Source organism: Rhopalosiphum padi, chromosome 2 (genome assembly GCF_020882245.1).
Source record: "Rhopalosiphum padi isolate XX-2018 chromosome 2, ASM2088224v1, whole genome shotgun sequence".
Lineage (NCBI taxonomy): Eukaryota > Metazoa > Arthropoda > Insecta > Hemiptera > Aphididae > Rhopalosiphum > Rhopalosiphum padi.
The window spans coordinates 54,749,134-54,765,740 of NC_083598.1; the positions used below are offsets into that span (position 1 = coordinate 54,749,134).

The 16,607-nt window shown below is 26.1% G+C and overlaps 1 protein-coding gene across 1 annotated transcript in view; it reads left to right on the forward strand.

Annotated features, from left to right (window-relative positions):
* Positions 1-200: 200 nt before the first annotated feature.
* The window catches only part of LOC132920218 (cytoplasmic dynein 2 heavy chain 1), a 30,492-nt gene continuing 14,085 nt past the window's right edge, over positions 201-16,607 (forward strand). Inside the window, exons 1-46 of the mRNA XM_060982436.1 lie at positions 201-329; positions 398-546; positions 700-864; positions 973-1,105; positions 1,183-1,309; positions 1,397-1,754; positions 1,810-1,909; positions 2,020-2,171; positions 2,242-2,460; positions 2,572-2,741; positions 4,154-4,346; positions 4,423-4,650; positions 4,750-4,848; positions 4,920-5,050; positions 5,113-5,256; positions 5,349-5,558; positions 5,652-5,889; positions 5,953-6,302; positions 6,375-6,490; positions 6,556-6,710; positions 6,794-6,961; positions 7,027-7,185; positions 7,337-7,476; positions 7,559-7,781; positions 7,891-8,118; positions 8,391-8,582; positions 8,800-8,978; positions 9,060-9,198; positions 9,278-9,580; positions 10,764-10,987; positions 11,088-11,406; positions 11,476-11,583; positions 11,648-11,801; positions 12,784-12,991; positions 13,070-13,167; positions 13,226-13,404; positions 13,485-13,729; positions 13,790-13,895; positions 14,203-14,343; positions 14,456-14,598; positions 14,674-14,782; positions 14,903-15,022; positions 15,081-15,204; positions 15,783-15,893; positions 15,979-16,208; positions 16,292-16,514. Of these exons, the coding sequence (XP_060838419.1) occupies positions 290-329; positions 398-546; positions 700-864; positions 973-1,105; positions 1,183-1,309; positions 1,397-1,754; positions 1,810-1,909; positions 2,020-2,171; positions 2,242-2,460; positions 2,572-2,741; positions 4,154-4,346; positions 4,423-4,650; positions 4,750-4,848; positions 4,920-5,050; positions 5,113-5,256; positions 5,349-5,558; positions 5,652-5,889; positions 5,953-6,302; positions 6,375-6,490; positions 6,556-6,710; positions 6,794-6,961; positions 7,027-7,185; positions 7,337-7,476; positions 7,559-7,781; positions 7,891-8,118; positions 8,391-8,582; positions 8,800-8,978; positions 9,060-9,198; positions 9,278-9,580; positions 10,764-10,987; positions 11,088-11,406; positions 11,476-11,583; positions 11,648-11,801; positions 12,784-12,991; positions 13,070-13,167; positions 13,226-13,404; positions 13,485-13,729; positions 13,790-13,895; positions 14,203-14,343; positions 14,456-14,598; positions 14,674-14,782; positions 14,903-15,022; positions 15,081-15,204; positions 15,783-15,893; positions 15,979-16,208; positions 16,292-16,514 (8,050 nt within the window). The 5' untranslated portion in view covers positions 201-289. The remainder of the gene's footprint in view (positions 330-397; positions 547-699; positions 865-972; positions 1,106-1,182; positions 1,310-1,396; positions 1,755-1,809; positions 1,910-2,019; positions 2,172-2,241; positions 2,461-2,571; positions 2,742-4,153; positions 4,347-4,422; positions 4,651-4,749; positions 4,849-4,919; positions 5,051-5,112; positions 5,257-5,348; positions 5,559-5,651; positions 5,890-5,952; positions 6,303-6,374; positions 6,491-6,555; positions 6,711-6,793; positions 6,962-7,026; positions 7,186-7,336; positions 7,477-7,558; positions 7,782-7,890; positions 8,119-8,390; positions 8,583-8,799; positions 8,979-9,059; positions 9,199-9,277; positions 9,581-10,763; positions 10,988-11,087; positions 11,407-11,475; positions 11,584-11,647; positions 11,802-12,783; positions 12,992-13,069; positions 13,168-13,225; positions 13,405-13,484; positions 13,730-13,789; positions 13,896-14,202; positions 14,344-14,455; positions 14,599-14,673; positions 14,783-14,902; positions 15,023-15,080; positions 15,205-15,782; positions 15,894-15,978; positions 16,209-16,291; positions 16,515-16,607) is intronic.

Below are 16,607 nucleotides of genomic sequence, written 5' to 3' on the forward strand. Positions count from 1 at the left end.
TAAAATTATTAGGCATTAGCTATCTACTCATATTATAATATATTCGTCTCATTATTTACCCTAATGTATTTTCCACAACTCCACGTGTTACATTATGTGTTGTTGTATTGCTGCCATGGCAATATTACATCAACAACAAACGTCATGCTTGCTATATAGTAGGATGGTGGATAGACCTTATACTCAGAGTATAAGGTCTGAGTAGATAACTTATGTTTTTGATCATATACCTATAATGTCTAAAGAATTATTATACAAGTACCAAATTTAAATAAAATATTTTTTTAACATGTCAGACTTTCGGCAAGACTTTATTATAAAAACAGCAGGTATATTTTTATGTTTATATTAGTGTGTTTTAACTAAATTGGTACAATTAAAAGTTGTAAATTTACAGGAAACTATTTCGGGTTTGATGTATTTGATAAAAATACGATTTTAAAATCAGGTACCGAACACTTAAACGCTTTTTTGAACTCTTCTAATTGTTCCACAATATACATAAAAAATACAGACCCTGGAACACTTGAAGCAAATGACAAAATCGTGAGTAAAAAAAAAAAAATATTCAATAAATGTAATAACCTATAATATCCCTAGGTATAAAAAATAACAACAGTACATTTAATATTTAATTTTTATCGATTTGAATAGCAGCGATATTATAACATTAATCACAGTTTTATTTGTTGTTTTTAGGTTTTTCAAAAAGATAACAAAATAATAGTATTTTATAAAACACGACCTGAAAGTATAACAGAAGATAATTTACACTCTATTATATGTGTGTATTCCATGTTAGATTCTCCAACAGAAGCACTCTATCATAGTTTGCATTACATATATACCCCTTCACTTTTAAAAGTAATTAATATCAATAAGTCTTATGATAATATAGACGGTAACGTTTTATGTAACATATTTCTGCAATTATTAACGTACATAATTATTATTTGTAATAATTATTCATAGGATACCAAATCAGAAATAAAACTCGACCCAAAATTACAATGCCTTATATCAGACCTCGAAATGGGTTTAAAAACTACTATTTTAAAGTCGTCGATTCATCAATCAAATACCTCAATAGAATCACATTTAGGAGGTAATTATTTTACAAATACGTAAATTATATTAATTGCAGCGAGAAATATTGGAACAATTTTTTTAAACTTTTTATAGCTATTCTAGACCTCGAAGACGAGGCTGAATATTGGTGTGTTGTAAAAAAACATACAAGTAATAAAGAAGAATCCATCGCAGCGGGAAAAATATGTTCTTTATTTTTACCTGTAACAAAACAATTAAAGTATCTATTATTTTTTATATGAAATAATATTTCATAAACATCTAATATTATTATACTCCATAATCATAATATAACCTTTTATTTTAGAGAATCGTCAATTCAGGACTTGGAAGAATGCTTAGAAAATGTACACAATTGTCTAGATGATATATGGAAAATTGAAGAAATTAAATATCCTCAAGCCAGAATGGAACACATATTTGAAGTTATCGGAAACAGTATGATAAAACTAATTCAACGAACCACAAGTGATATGAATATATGGACTGGAGAACATAATGAAAATATCGATATGTTAAAAATGTGCATGAAAATGTGTAATAAATGGATTAAAACATGTGAACAGTTGACTATGTTATATTGGCCGAATTACACTTATCATAAATGGAATGGTCCAACATTTTTGCCGAAAAACTTAATCACCTTTTCCAATCATATTAAAGAAGTTAGTCTTAAATATAAATATGAGTGGCTTTATTTTAATTAAATATTTATTTTAGATAATATCAATATTAAGCGTGAATAATCAAATGATAAAATTATTGACTGCCTACGAACAAGAAAAATTAAGGACATCTGAAAATTTAAAATCATTTATCGGTAAACATTAATATAATAATTATAATATATCTTAATACTTTTATTTACGTTATTATAACTAGATACGCACAACGTACACTTTAAAATAATTAATATTATTGTCTATTTAGAATTCAATGATGTAAGTCAGTTAAATACATATACTAAAGAGAAATGGGAAGCTGCTGTGGAAAAATTTGAACAAAAATTACAACCAGCCGAAGACCTAATTGCTGGGAAACTTCGAAATTTGATTAATCGTAAAAAATCAAACACAGTAGAAGTAATAAAAATCAATAATTATTATATTTTTTAATTGTTCATTTTAACTATTATTATTCACTTTTAAATAGCTGATTCACGAATTCATTCATTACCAAGAAATTATAGAAAGGCCAAAAATGTATGTTCAACTCAAAGGAGAGTTGGAAAATTTTCTTAATTGTCTAAAACAAATTATCAGTGCGATGGGAGTTAATGTCGAAGGAGAACAAAAAGTGAATGTACTAGAATTAGCTGGTTTAGAACCTATTGTACAAAATTTATATTCATTGAAACAACAGGAAGCTAAGGTTAGGATACTCTAATAAACCACAAATTTTGATACTTATGTTGAAAAATTTGTTACTATTTGATATTTATATTTTAAATTTCGTTTGATAGTTTTAATATATTTATTTCAGTTAAATGATATCGAAAAAGTAAGCGATCGTATATTAACAAATTTAAATGGTTATGAACAACTGAAAGACACATTAACGATTCAAAAGAAAATGATTAACAATATGGTTGCAGAGACTTATGGTAATTGGGTAAAAGATAGAAGATCTGCAGTCATTAACAAAAGCTTTAGGTATAGTTATTTAAAAGATACAAAAAATATTTATTACGTCTATGTAAATAATTTAATAATTATAAACGTATTACTATAAAAAACACATAGGTATTAGTCATTAGGTACCCACATTTTAACGATGAAACTAATTCTAGAAAACAATTTTATTTCAATAAAAACATAAACTTTTAACAACTATATGGGCCTTTGCCGTTATCTTTATAATCGCAGATACAAATTGTATTGATAATTTCTTTCTAATTACTCAAATAAATAAATATGATTTATAAGAGTAGTTATTGTATAACCATCATGAATGCTGAATATAGTTGTACGTATTGTTTTGTTTACCTTGTTTACTTACAATATTAATTCTGTGGTAGGTAGTTTATATAAATATAATAAATCAAGATAGTATACTAAAATATTATCTCAAATAAATAAAAACAAATAATGATTAAAGAAAAAAAAGTATTCTCATATTGTATAACTGTAAAAATATTCAGTCTAATAACTATTTAGGCAAAACTATTTTACTATTTAACTATTTAACAAAACGAGAAGAAAATAGGAAATCTACGGTTAAGCGTGGTAGAAACAACTTGCGTTTATCTAGAAACTTCGGTACATTAGAGGTATTTGTCGTATTCACCGTCACTGCGCGCATTCCGTGTAAGTGGTCAGTGTTATTAATAAATAAATAATATTGTTTAGTTAAACGATTTTACTAGTCATTAATAGTCACATTAAAATAACCACCTTAACCATGGTATAGATTAATTGAATATTTTCAACAATTTGATAAATCGTGGTAATGGGCTTATCACATAATGTAGATACATGCAATGCGGAAAATGTTTCGTACAAATCATAATAAATGTAACTAATGTAAACAATTGAGTAGCATTACTCTTTTGTTATTAATTAATAGAAACAAGATAAAGTTACTCTGCATTTTGATTGGTTACAATATTATTAAAAAAAATAATTATTATTTTGAAAATAGAATAGATAGATAGAATTGAGCTTTATAAAACCGTTGGTGGTAACTAGTTACGATAAGTCGATAACCAATAACCCGAATACAAATTGTACTTTATTTTACACATATTTGAAATTTCTTTAAAAAAATTTAATTTATTTTTAATTTTCGATTAACTCAATTGCATGATTCTGCATTTCATAAATTATTTTTTATTTTATTATTAAAAAGTTTATATTGTCCACGATGAACTGAATATACACAAAGTTTATTAATAACTAAAACATAGAAAAAATAGTCAATAGATAAAAGAATCTTTAATTAATTACTCATAATTTTCACATAGAAGGTGGTATAAATGGCAATAATATGCATGCCATTTCGACCCTGAACAATAATTATTAATAATCGATATAAATATAATTCTATGATTAGCTTCTATTTAAAGGTTAAATTCTGACGATCCTGTGATTTATTTTCAATCAAATAAACTTATGAAAGTAAATTTTAATCCAGATATAGAATTACTTATTAGAGAGGTAAAAATGCTAAAAATTCTTGGCTACGTTATTCCGTCAGAGATAGAAAAAGTGTCGGATATGGGGAGCAAATTTATACGGCAAGCAAAATCTCTCGAACAAGTATGAAACTAAAATATTTATTCAACAATATTTAGTATGTGAATGGTTCTTCATAAAAATTTATTACAAACTTCAGATAGCTTCGTTTCATAATACAATAGGGGATCGAATGATTTCATCACAAAGGCCTATGATGTTGTCGTCAGCAATTGAATTGTTAAATCTTGTCAAACAGCAACAACGAGTGACATGGACCGATATCCAATCTGTTGATATTTATATACTTGAAATGCGAAAACTAATGGAGAAAATATCACTTGAAAATCAAACGCTAGCTAATTACCACCAATCCATATCCAATAAGGTAAGCTAAATAATTTAATGTAAGTAAAACTTTTTGTTTTATTATAATTGTATACAATAAATATAAAATATATTTTATGGCACTAATAACATATTTTAGATTATAAATCTTATGGCCATAGATATTTTGCAAGAACAACACCAATGGAAGGTCGAATTAAAAAGCATCAGGGATATTGTAAGACAAGTCGAGGAAAAAGTAATATATAGCACACATTTATATTTTATTACTTAAATATATCTAAATTATATCGATCGTTTTTCCAAAAGTTCTCTAACTGCGAAGCCTGGAAAACACACTTGGATTTTCAAATATATAAAGCTTTAAACCATAGGTATCAAATAGGACTAGAAGCTCTAAACCAACATTTGCCAGATTTTAGAATAGAAATTGTATACAGGTATAATATGGATATAAAATATTTTAATTAATTATGGTTCAATACATTTTAAATTTTATTAGGCAGAGACAGTTAAAATTTAACCCTCCAATAGAAGAGATAAGAATGAAGTATTTTTCTCAACTGAAAAAATTCATATCAGTACCAATTGGTTTTCGTGGTATAGTAGATTCGTCTGTTTCAATATTTGCATCCATTATAGATCGGTATGTAAAAATAGTTATTATATTTTTATATTATATCTATATTTATTTTATACTTAATCGTTTTAATAATATATGATTGTTATTTTTATTAGTAATGCTTCCAAATTTACTAAGTTGTTCTTAAGAGCCGAAAAGTTATTTGAAAGATTAGAAAATATTTTAAAAGAATGGGAAAATAGAGTTACCCTCGGATCAATAGACATGGAGAAAATGATTCAAGAAAATATTAAGACTGCTCACGATTGGGAAAATAATTTTAGATCCTCAAAATCGTGGGGTCAACAGATAGCTAAATTTAACTGGTGAATTTTTTATTTAATATATTATAAAAAAAAATTACGTACTTATACAATAAATGTAAAATTAATTGTTTGCTTAATTATTCAACATTGTAGTGCTGAGTTGAATGTCGAGTGTTTTATTGTTAGCACTGCAGCTGTACGATTAGAATTGGAAACACACAATCGTCGTTATTGGGATACAATGTCAACTCTACTACATTCATCAATTTTATTTGATATTGCTAGATTGAACAAATTTATTGAAGAATCTGTTGAAACACTTCAACAACAAACTTCGTCAGCAAAAGAAGTGAACAATAACCATAAAAAAATAATTGATTCCTCAATTGAAGTAAAATCTTTATAACAAATATTTTTCATAAAATGGAAACTGATGACATTTTTTTCATTTTAGATGAATTTTGTAGTCTTGGAAATCGTAAAAAAACAAAAGGTCTTATCAAATTGGACAAATGAAAAAGTAGACAAAATGAACCAGGCCTTATCTAATTGGGAAAACTTTAAAAATATGCTGGAAAATCATCAAATGATTATGAAACAGCAAATAGATACAATGAAAAGTAATTTAACGGCAGAAATGCAAAGCGTTTTAAATATGTTCGATACATTTCATTCAAAGTGGCAACAATACAAACCAAAAGGTTTTGAAGATGAAAATAACTCAAAATTGAAAAAAATTGTTGAATTTTTAAAAAATAGTCGCACCGAATGGAATACGCTTAAAGAAAAGAAAGAAAAAATAATGTATGATTATCAAACAATTTTCAAGTATAAAAATTATATGTAATTTCAAATAAACTTTTATTTTGTGTATAGAAATGACTGTAAAGATGCTTATATTGATATACCGGACTTCAGTTCATATGATTCAATCGAAAATGATTTGCAGCAGTTAGAAAACATATGGGGCCTTTACGATGAATTTAATTTAGGTTAAAAATAATTCTGTAATATAAAATGCAATGTACTAAAAAATATTGGTAAAAATTAATTTTAGGTTTACAAGACATTGGACAAGAAAAATGGATTGAATTTCGTGGTAAAGCTTACAAAAAATGTATGGATTTTATTTTAAAATGGCAAGAGAAACTTAAAGAAATGACTACATCTCTGTTAACAATTAAAATACACAATGAATTAGAAACATTAAAAGTAATTATGATAATTTATGGGTATATGGTTAATTTTAAATATAAAATAATAATACATATTTTGTCAAAATATGTCGATTTTAGGCCTTTTCCCTTTGTATAAAATATGTTCAGGGAGAAACCTTTACAGAAAAACATTGGATCGAAATGTTTTCAATAATTGGAATTCCGTATAAACATACTGAACAACTGAAATTTGAAGATTTTATTTTAGTAAAAGATAAAATCAAAGAAAAACTAATTAGTTTACAGGTACAATAAAGTGAAATATCAAATATTTAAGATTTCTAAAAATGTAATTATATATATTTTTGAAGGAATTAAATACTAAAGCAACTAATGAAATTACAATCAGACAAGCACTATCTGAATTAGATATGTGGGAATTTGAAACACATTTCTCTACTATAAACTATGTTGACTCTAAAGGCCATACTATTCGGATCATCAACGATTTTAAAACAATATTCAGCTCGGTAAGGCAAATGTCTCCACATAAAAAAAAACAAACGCAATTTGTAGTCTTAACATAGCATATCTGTATTAATATACAAAACGCAGAAGTTAAATGTGCATATTTTTATAAAATAACTGCCTATATCGAAATATTATGTTTTATTGGGATAGATTGGAGAGAAACTATGTTTATTACAGTCAATAAAAAATACTTCTAACGACGAACAATTTTTAGACAAGTCTAATGTATGGGAAGGTAGATTAATGGAGCTTGATGCATACCTAAGACAATTTTCCCATGTACAAAGAAAGTGAGTCATTCGATAGGTTTAGTTTAAAATATTATTAATAGTTAATAAATAATAAACATTAATTAAACGTTAATTTTGACAGGTGGCTATACTTAGACCCAATATTTGGTAGTGGTGCACTGAAAATCGATAAAGAAGTAAAATTGAGATTTGATAGAGTGGATAGAGATTTTAAATATATATTACAGCAATCTTTAGATTCAAAAGTTTTACAGTTTTTGAAAATAAACAATATCAAAAATTTGTTAGAATCCATGCTAAATTTATTAGCAACAACGAAAAAGAGTTTAAACGATTTTCTTGAGGTGAACAAATGTGTACCTACTAATTTACTTTAATAATTTTTAATGTTCTGAATTATTTATTATGCTACTATTCAATGATGGTAATAAATTGTTATTTTACAATATAAAGGATAAACGAAAGAGTTTTCCAAGATTTTACTTTCTCAGTGATGAAGATCTATTAGAAATGATTGGACAAACAAAAAAAGTATCCATTGTACAAGCCCATCTTAAAAAACTATTTAGTGGTGTACAAAACGTACAGTTCAATTCATCGGGAAATATAGTAGCAATAGAATCACCTCAAAATGAAATAGTAAATCTTGACAAGCCGGTACAAGTATCTAATCAAATCGAGGTATTATGAAACATTTTTTTTTTATTTCTATTGAACTTTTATATCATACTACAGCTTGAATGGTTATTTAAAATTAAAACTGTACAATGCTATTATTTAAATCTTAATGTAAATATTTTAGTTTAAAACATTTAAATTAGTTTTTCAGTTTGTCACATTAATTTGTATTCAACTGAAAAAAAATTTAAAATAATTTATACAGTATACTTGATAACTCGATTGGCGTACCTATAATTAAGTTATTAATGTCCTAATATAATTATTTTTTGCAGGAATGGCTCAAATTGCTTGTTCAAGAAATAACTAATACGTTGAAAATATGTTTTATGAACTGTCTAAAAGAACTAGACCCTTTGAAGTATCCGTCACAGATTTTATGTATGGTAAATGAAGTGCTCTTTAGTTCAAGATGTGAAGACGCAATTAAAAAACAACAATTACAACAATTACAAAAGTCTCTAAAAGTAACCGAATACTATTTTAAATATAATATTTATAAATTAATAATCAAATTAAGTATTAATTATTAATACTCTTATTTTAGCATAGGGAATCAATAATAATTGTTGCCAAAAACTTTAATCATCAATATTTTTTATAAATTGTATTTCTTTATTTTTATTATTTTTTAAATTGTTTTAAATAAAAATTGAAATTTTTTTTTTTTTTTTACAATTTTAGAACCAACTAGATACTTATACAGCATTAAATGTCGAAAGTTCTGTAAGAGGAGAAAATGTGCTACACTTAAAAGTAAAAAGCCTAATTTTAGACACAATACATCATATTAGTGTAGTAGACGAACTTATTAACTCTCGAGTATCGTCTATCCACGATTGGGAATGGCAAAAAAGAATAAGGTTTAGATTTAACGTGTATTGCCTAATATTTCATAATTGTTCACGAAATAACACGAATCAATCAATGCATTTATTTTAAAGGTTTTACTCACATTCTGGCGGTGAAATAATCATTAGAATGGTGGATTCGGAATTTACGTATTCGTACGAATACCAAGGGATATCGCCTAAATTAGTTCACACACCACTCACGGATAACTGTTATCTAACACTCACTCAGGTATATATTATCTTAAGCATTAAATGTGCCTATGACTGGTTAAAGATTTAATGAATGACAACGTTCTTGTTATGGTCAGGCAATGAGCATGGGATTTGGAGGGAATCCGTACGGACCCGCTGGGACCGGAAAAACCGAGTCAATCAAAGCGCTCGGTTATTTATTTGGCCGACAAGTGTTGGTTTTTAACTGTGACGAAGGCATAGATATCAAATCTTTAACCCGAATATTAATCGGTTTGGCGAGATGTGGAGCTTGGGGATGCTTTGACGAATTCAATCGCCTAGAAGATTCCACACTGTCGATGATTTCAACTAGAATACACCCAATACAAGAAGCAATTAAAAACAAAGAAACTAGCTTCGTATTAGAAAATCAGAAGGTTCGAAATTTAAGTTCTCAAAACATATTTTCTTATGTAAAACTTGATCTAGGAAAATTATTTAACCTGGCTCTTTTAAATAGTAAAATTACGATTGGCATTAGTTAGTATTAAAGTCATTACTTTTAAATACCCGTTTAAAATATTACAATAATTTGCTTTAAAAAAATGCTATGCACGTGCAACGGTTTATGTGTATTATAAGGATATACAGTGAAACTTCCATATTACGTAGTCGCACGGGGAAAAAAATCGTAATATAGAGAAACTCGTTAAAAAGAATTATATAGGTATTTCATATTCTATATTGAATTAAAAAAAAAAAAATTAAAAGTTATTAAAAAATAAAGATCAAATATATATAATATATATCATATAATAAATCTTATTATCTTATTACATATTTATCTATTTAATTTATTGTTGAGAAATAGGTAATTAGTGAGTTTTGTTTGTTTATTATTTTTTATAAATTGTACGTTTTCGTAAAATGATTTGATTTCGTTTACAAAAACGAGTTTGTTATCAAATAGCTTATTCGTTATATAGAAACATAAAATTCTTTTTACAGAAATAAATTTACGTATAATTAACAATGAAGGTCGTGGTTCTCAAAAATAATTCATTAGGTCAACAGAAAATTTCGTTAAATTGAGGTTTTACTGTATAATACAATTTTAGATTTAAAAAAAAAATATTTAAAAATCTATTTTTATTATTATTATTAATTTATTGTGTATAGGAATTAGGAACATTTAATAATAGATATTAAAGTTGGTGTCAGAATTTGCCGAAACGCCCGTGAAGGCGTGAAATGCATATAAATCTTGTTCTATTAATAATCTATTGCAGATAATGTTTTGTAAAATATTTTTAATGAATAACGAATAAAACAATTTATTAACGTATTTTATTTTTAATTTGATTGTTTGAAGTGCATATTTTTATAACGAATATTCTAACCCTATTTATCACAATATTAATATACATATCAGTTAACTATTTAACATAACTTTCCGACAATCACAATATAAAATAATATATAGGTACCTATTAAAAGTTTAAATGTCCAAAATACAAGTTTTATACTAAACACGGTTGTAGTTAAGTTATAAATGTATGCCAATTTTGGGAGTGAATCACATAATATTTTGTTTAATGATTTAAAAATGATATATTTCAGATTGATTTGAATTTGAATGCGGGAATATTTGTAACATTAAATCCAGCTGGACAAGGTTATGGTGGTAGAAATAAATTACCTGACAATCTCAAGCAACTTTTCAGACCTGTAATTATGAGTAAACCTGATCAAACTTTAATAGCTAACGTAGCACTTCACGCCGAAGGATTTAAACATCCGCAAACGATAGCTAAAAAGCTAGTAGAAACGTTTGATTCTGCCAAGTAAAATTTTATTGAATTAATAATATAATATAATAAATAGTGTATGCTAACTATAAACTATATATACTATTAAATTTAATAATAAAATCAATTCTGTTAGGCAATTGTTGAGTAATCAACAACATTACGATTGGGGTCTTCGAGCTTTGAAGACAGTGATTGGTTTTTGCGGTACAATATTAAAGGCTTCGGCAGTGACTTTAAAATCACTTTCAGAAGAATGTTCAGTGGCCGTACAGGCGTTGGAATTGAACACGATTTCAAAATTAACGTTTGACGATAGTGTACTATTTAAATCACTTATTTCAAACATATTTCCTGAATTTAAAGTAACAAACAATACTCAAATATATGACACATTGACACAAAAAATACGAAAAGCAGCCGAGGATATGGAATTACAAATTAATCCAAGACAAGTAAATCATTTAATTTAAACCCATTAAACGAGATCTAACTGTGTTAAATGTACATTATAATTTATTAAGGAACAAAAATGTATTGAACTTTACGAACAGTTACAACAACGTATGGGAGTAGTGGTTATGGGTCCACCGTCGACCGGAAAAACAACAATAATTCAACTATTGTCACGCGTAATGAAATTTAAAAGCTTTGTTAATTTTCGAATAGTCTTAAATAAGTTATCGTGTTTTTCAGGCCTTAACTACTAACAATAATATAAAAATACATAAAATAAATCCAAAAGCTCAATCACGATCGCAGCTATTAGGAAAAGTAGATTTGGATACGCGTCAGTGGATTGATGGCATAATCAGCAAAGCTGCTCAACAAGCATATTCAGAGAATCCCGGTAAAAAATGATTTATTTGTGTGCCACAATAACAATAAAAATAACTAAATATTATCGATAGTTTTTTAGTTTTAAATGAATTAGTCTTGATCAAAACACTTAAAATATAAGAAAATATAAATATTAGAAAATTTTTTTTTTCATCGAGTAATCTTAGTTTTTAATTATTTTTATATACATTATAAATATTTTTGAATAACTCAAATTATTTCAAGAATAAAATAAAAATATATGTAGGTAATACAGATTACCGTAAAAATAAATAAATTATGGAAAATATTTAATCAGCTGTGGTTTTAAGAAGACAAATATATAAATATTATATACAATATAAATACATTAAAATAATATTTAAATGTATTCTCACAAACTTGGCAGCATAGCCAAAATAGACAAATACATAAATATAATATATATACTATATATATTATTATGGTAATGTGTTGGACATTAAAATATTATTGTAGTATTCTCCATTTTATTTTTTTGGATTTAAACTAGTTATTGATAAGCTCTTTTTGGTACTTCCTAATAATATTGAAAAAAACGAGCTCTACATTTTTATTCAAGAAGAAATTGGTTAGTAAACAGTTGTGCTGTTGGAGATAGTTTGCAAAGTATATACTTAAAAAATCTCTCTTGGTAAAATTAAATTGATATTGTTATTTGTTTCTCTTATACAATGTTAATTTTAAATTATAAGTCTCATAAAAGACACTGTAGCAAATTATTCAACAAAAATAAACACAATTTAGATATTACAATATTAACTTAACAAAATTACCTAACGATAATTTAGGCTAAAATTAATTTTTGTTTTGCCATTAAAGACATATGCACAAAAACTACATGATAGACATTTTATAATAAAACCATCATGTTTAATTAATTTAAAACAATTTGTTCAATGGTTTTTCACATAGATTATGATTATTATTTCTGATAATGATTATACATTTTAATTTAAGTTATTATTTTACAGATATTATTTCTTGGATAATATTTGATGGAGATGTGGATCCCGAATGGATAGAATCGCTCAATTCAGTCTTGGATGATAATAGATTATTGACATTACCTTCTGGTTGGAGAATTCAATTTGGAAATAATATAAATTTTATTTTTGAAACTCATTCTCTTAAACATGCATCTCCTGCGACTGTATCGAGAATGGGTATAATTCTTCTTAGGTAATAAAATAAAAATATTATAATCAACAATTCTAAAAATAAAAGTACTTATTGCATTTGTTTTTACCTTTACTGCAGCGAAGAAGACACTAGTATAAATAATGTAATCGATTCTTGGATTAATACATTTCCCAATAGTAATATTGTAAAAGATTACGAACCTCAATTATATAAAGGTAAAATAAACTTTAAAATAGTTCTATGGAATTTTAAATCTTATGAAATATTTTAAAGCTATGAAATGGCTGGAAATAAACGGACAACTTGTAAGTTCGTGTTCAACGATTTCAACAGTAAAAAATGTTTTACATCTTTTAACCGATGTTAAATCAAAATCCCACTTCATGATTTGTCTAATTAACGGATTGGGAGCTAATTTAATTACATCACATAGAGATAAATTTACAACAATGGTAAAAAATATATAATAAAAAGAACAAAGTAATATCATACTATTCATTATATAACAAAATGATATTTAATGTTTAAAAAGGTTTTTGAAATGTTTGGAGAGTATATGCCGGAAACAAATGACGTAAAATATTACTGTTATAACGAAATCAGAGATAATATTGAAGCTTACAATTTACTAGACACGGAAAACTCAAATGTATTTGGAAACAAAATCGGTGATTTAATTGAAACACCAAGAATAGCAAATGCTTCTGATATTTTAGTCAAGTGGATACAACACAGTAAATCAATTTTTGTTGTTGGACCATCGGCTTCGGGTAAAAGGTATATAATAGTTCGTTAAAATTGTATCACTAGGTACGACATAAGCTTTTTATTTTTCAGCAAAATTATTTTTAAATGTATCAATCTTTTAAGAGGAATTGAATGTGTCACAATTCATTGTAGTGCTCAAACGTCACCTGAACAGATTTTATTAAAAATGTCACAGGTACTTAATGACCTCAAAATAAAACTATATATGTTAATAAATCAGATTCATATAATTAACTTACACGAGTGTGCAGTTTTTATCTTGGCGATCCACACACTTATTATCTTATAGATTTATTGATAGTATTTTATATTATTAAATGTTTGTATTGCCATCGATAAATATCAATTTAAACTTTTTAAATAAAATATATTTTATAAGCAAAGTTTGTCTACCTTCATTTTTTTTAGTTAATTATATTAGTCTAAGTTCAACTATAATAATTAATATTTATTTGATGATCGTATACCTTATTGTTTTTAAGATGTGTGTGGTAGTTTCTAACAATAAAGGTAGAATTTATCGACCAAAAAATTCGGAACGATTAATATTACATCTCAAAAATTTAAATCACGTCAAACCAGATAAATGGGGTTCTATTCATCTAGCTGCATTTTTACAACAAGTGAGAGTAACACTTATAAAAATAATTACTTATATAAATTGTAGTATTTTGAAAAGGAAAGATTATTATTAATTCTGTCGAAATTTATAAATGAAAATTAAATATGTTTTAGTTAATTTTTTTTGGAGGATTTTATGAGCCTGCTACTTTAGAGTGGATGGGAATTGACTCTAATATTATAATAATAAATAGTTTAACTTCAATAGACGGAATAAACCCAAGGCTTGTATCGGCTAGTAACATTATACATATCGAGTAAATAAAAAAAAATGTCAAAACTATTATTTATTAAAAAAATAATATATTTTCAAAAATTGAAATAATTTATAGAACACCACAAAAACATGAACTTCAAAAGATTTGCTCAGAATACTTAAGCACTGTGATAGATGACAAATCAGAAATAATTACAAATGCAGTAGTAGATTTATTAGTTAAGGTATTTATTAATTTATTATGTAGTCAGTTATCGGGTAGGTAATCGATAACTGTAACAATAAAGTTAATTTCATTTTTAAAATATAAAAAATGTGCATTAATAATCTTATCATCTTTATAGACTAGAGAAACACTTACATCGGTACAGACACCTCATTATACATTTACAAATCACATTTTAGTTGAATTATGTAAAAATCTAAGCCGATACCGATTTAATGATAAAAACAATGCAGCTCAAGTAAAGGAAAAAAAATTATTTACCTATCCCTTCAATGTTAATAAAAACCATATTTCAGGTTTTGTTTTTCGAAGCAAACCGCATTTTTAATGATCGACTAGTGACATATGAAGATAAGTCAAAATTTGAAGAAATAATTCAAAAGATTTATGCAGATCTTCGTTTAAATTTTAAATATGAAGGTGATTTTATAGTGTTATTATAGTATAATAGGTATCTATTAACATTAATTATAAATAATAGGTGATTATTTTATCGCAAACCACTCATTATTTCAAAAACTATTAATGTTTTTAATATAAAAACAATATACATGCATTGCTCTATCCAAAACTTAAAATGCAATTATTTTTTAAGTTTTATTTTTATTTTTAATGGAATGACATGATATCATACATTATTACTTTAAAGCAGAATATTATTCGGAATATTTCGATATGTAAAAACAAATTTCAGATAAGTAGGTAGTTATTAGTTTATGAGTTAGCGGTACCTATTTAAAGTTTTGACGAGCGGAGTAGTGGACAACATTTCACGGAGCATCCCTGGTTACCATTTAAAAATATTATTTAAATTTTTAATACCGAATGATTTTAATATTTTCAAAAATAGATAATTATACAAGTTTGGTCGTAAATCACTTCGGAACAAATTATAGTATAATTATGAATACTATAAATAATTTATCTCTATGTTAGACTACAGTTATGAAATACTATTCTATCGTCTATTTATCACACATATAAATATATTATTTTAGATGTTGTGTATATATGTGAAAGAAAAATTGATCCAAAACATATTGGTTCACTTTCAAAAGTTTACATAGAAGAATGGAAAAAAATAATTGAAAAATGCATTGTCACAAATGGTATTTTAAATTTAAATAATTTGTCTATCTATCACTATCATATAGTTTTCATTTAATATTGTTAACTTTTTTAAATTTAATTTAGAAACCACGAATCAAGAGGTTGAGTTGAACACAGAATTACTATACCTTATTACAGCCTATTGTGAAAGGGTTTTGACAAACCCTAGTGGATGTATGTTATTGGTAGGACGTTCGGGAATAGGACGAAACTTGGCCGTAAGAATTGTAGCATCCAGACATAATGCAACAGTTGTATTCCCTAAAATACGACCAATTTTTAATTTAAATGCATTTAAAAATGACCTCAAAGCGGTATTATAAGTTTACATAAAGATTTTATAATACGAATATTGCTTACATAAAAAATAAAAATATTTTTTTTTTGTTTTAATTAGATAATGCAGACATGCGGAATAGACAACGAAGAGGTTTATTATGTTGTCGAGGAATATCACATTGTAAACAATGAAGTACTGGATATAGTGAGTTGTTTAATAGTGTCTGGTGAAGTAATGGGGCTCTATCAAAATGAAGAATTAGAATCACTGTGTGCACCTCTCAAAGATCAGATGTCTCAACAAAATTTCGATGGAACACCGACCAATTTTTTTACACAAAGCATGTCAATATTAATAGTACTTACAATATAATAATTGATTAGTGATTACCTATAGGCTATTAGTTTTGTTAATATAAGGCACAGCCATTGTC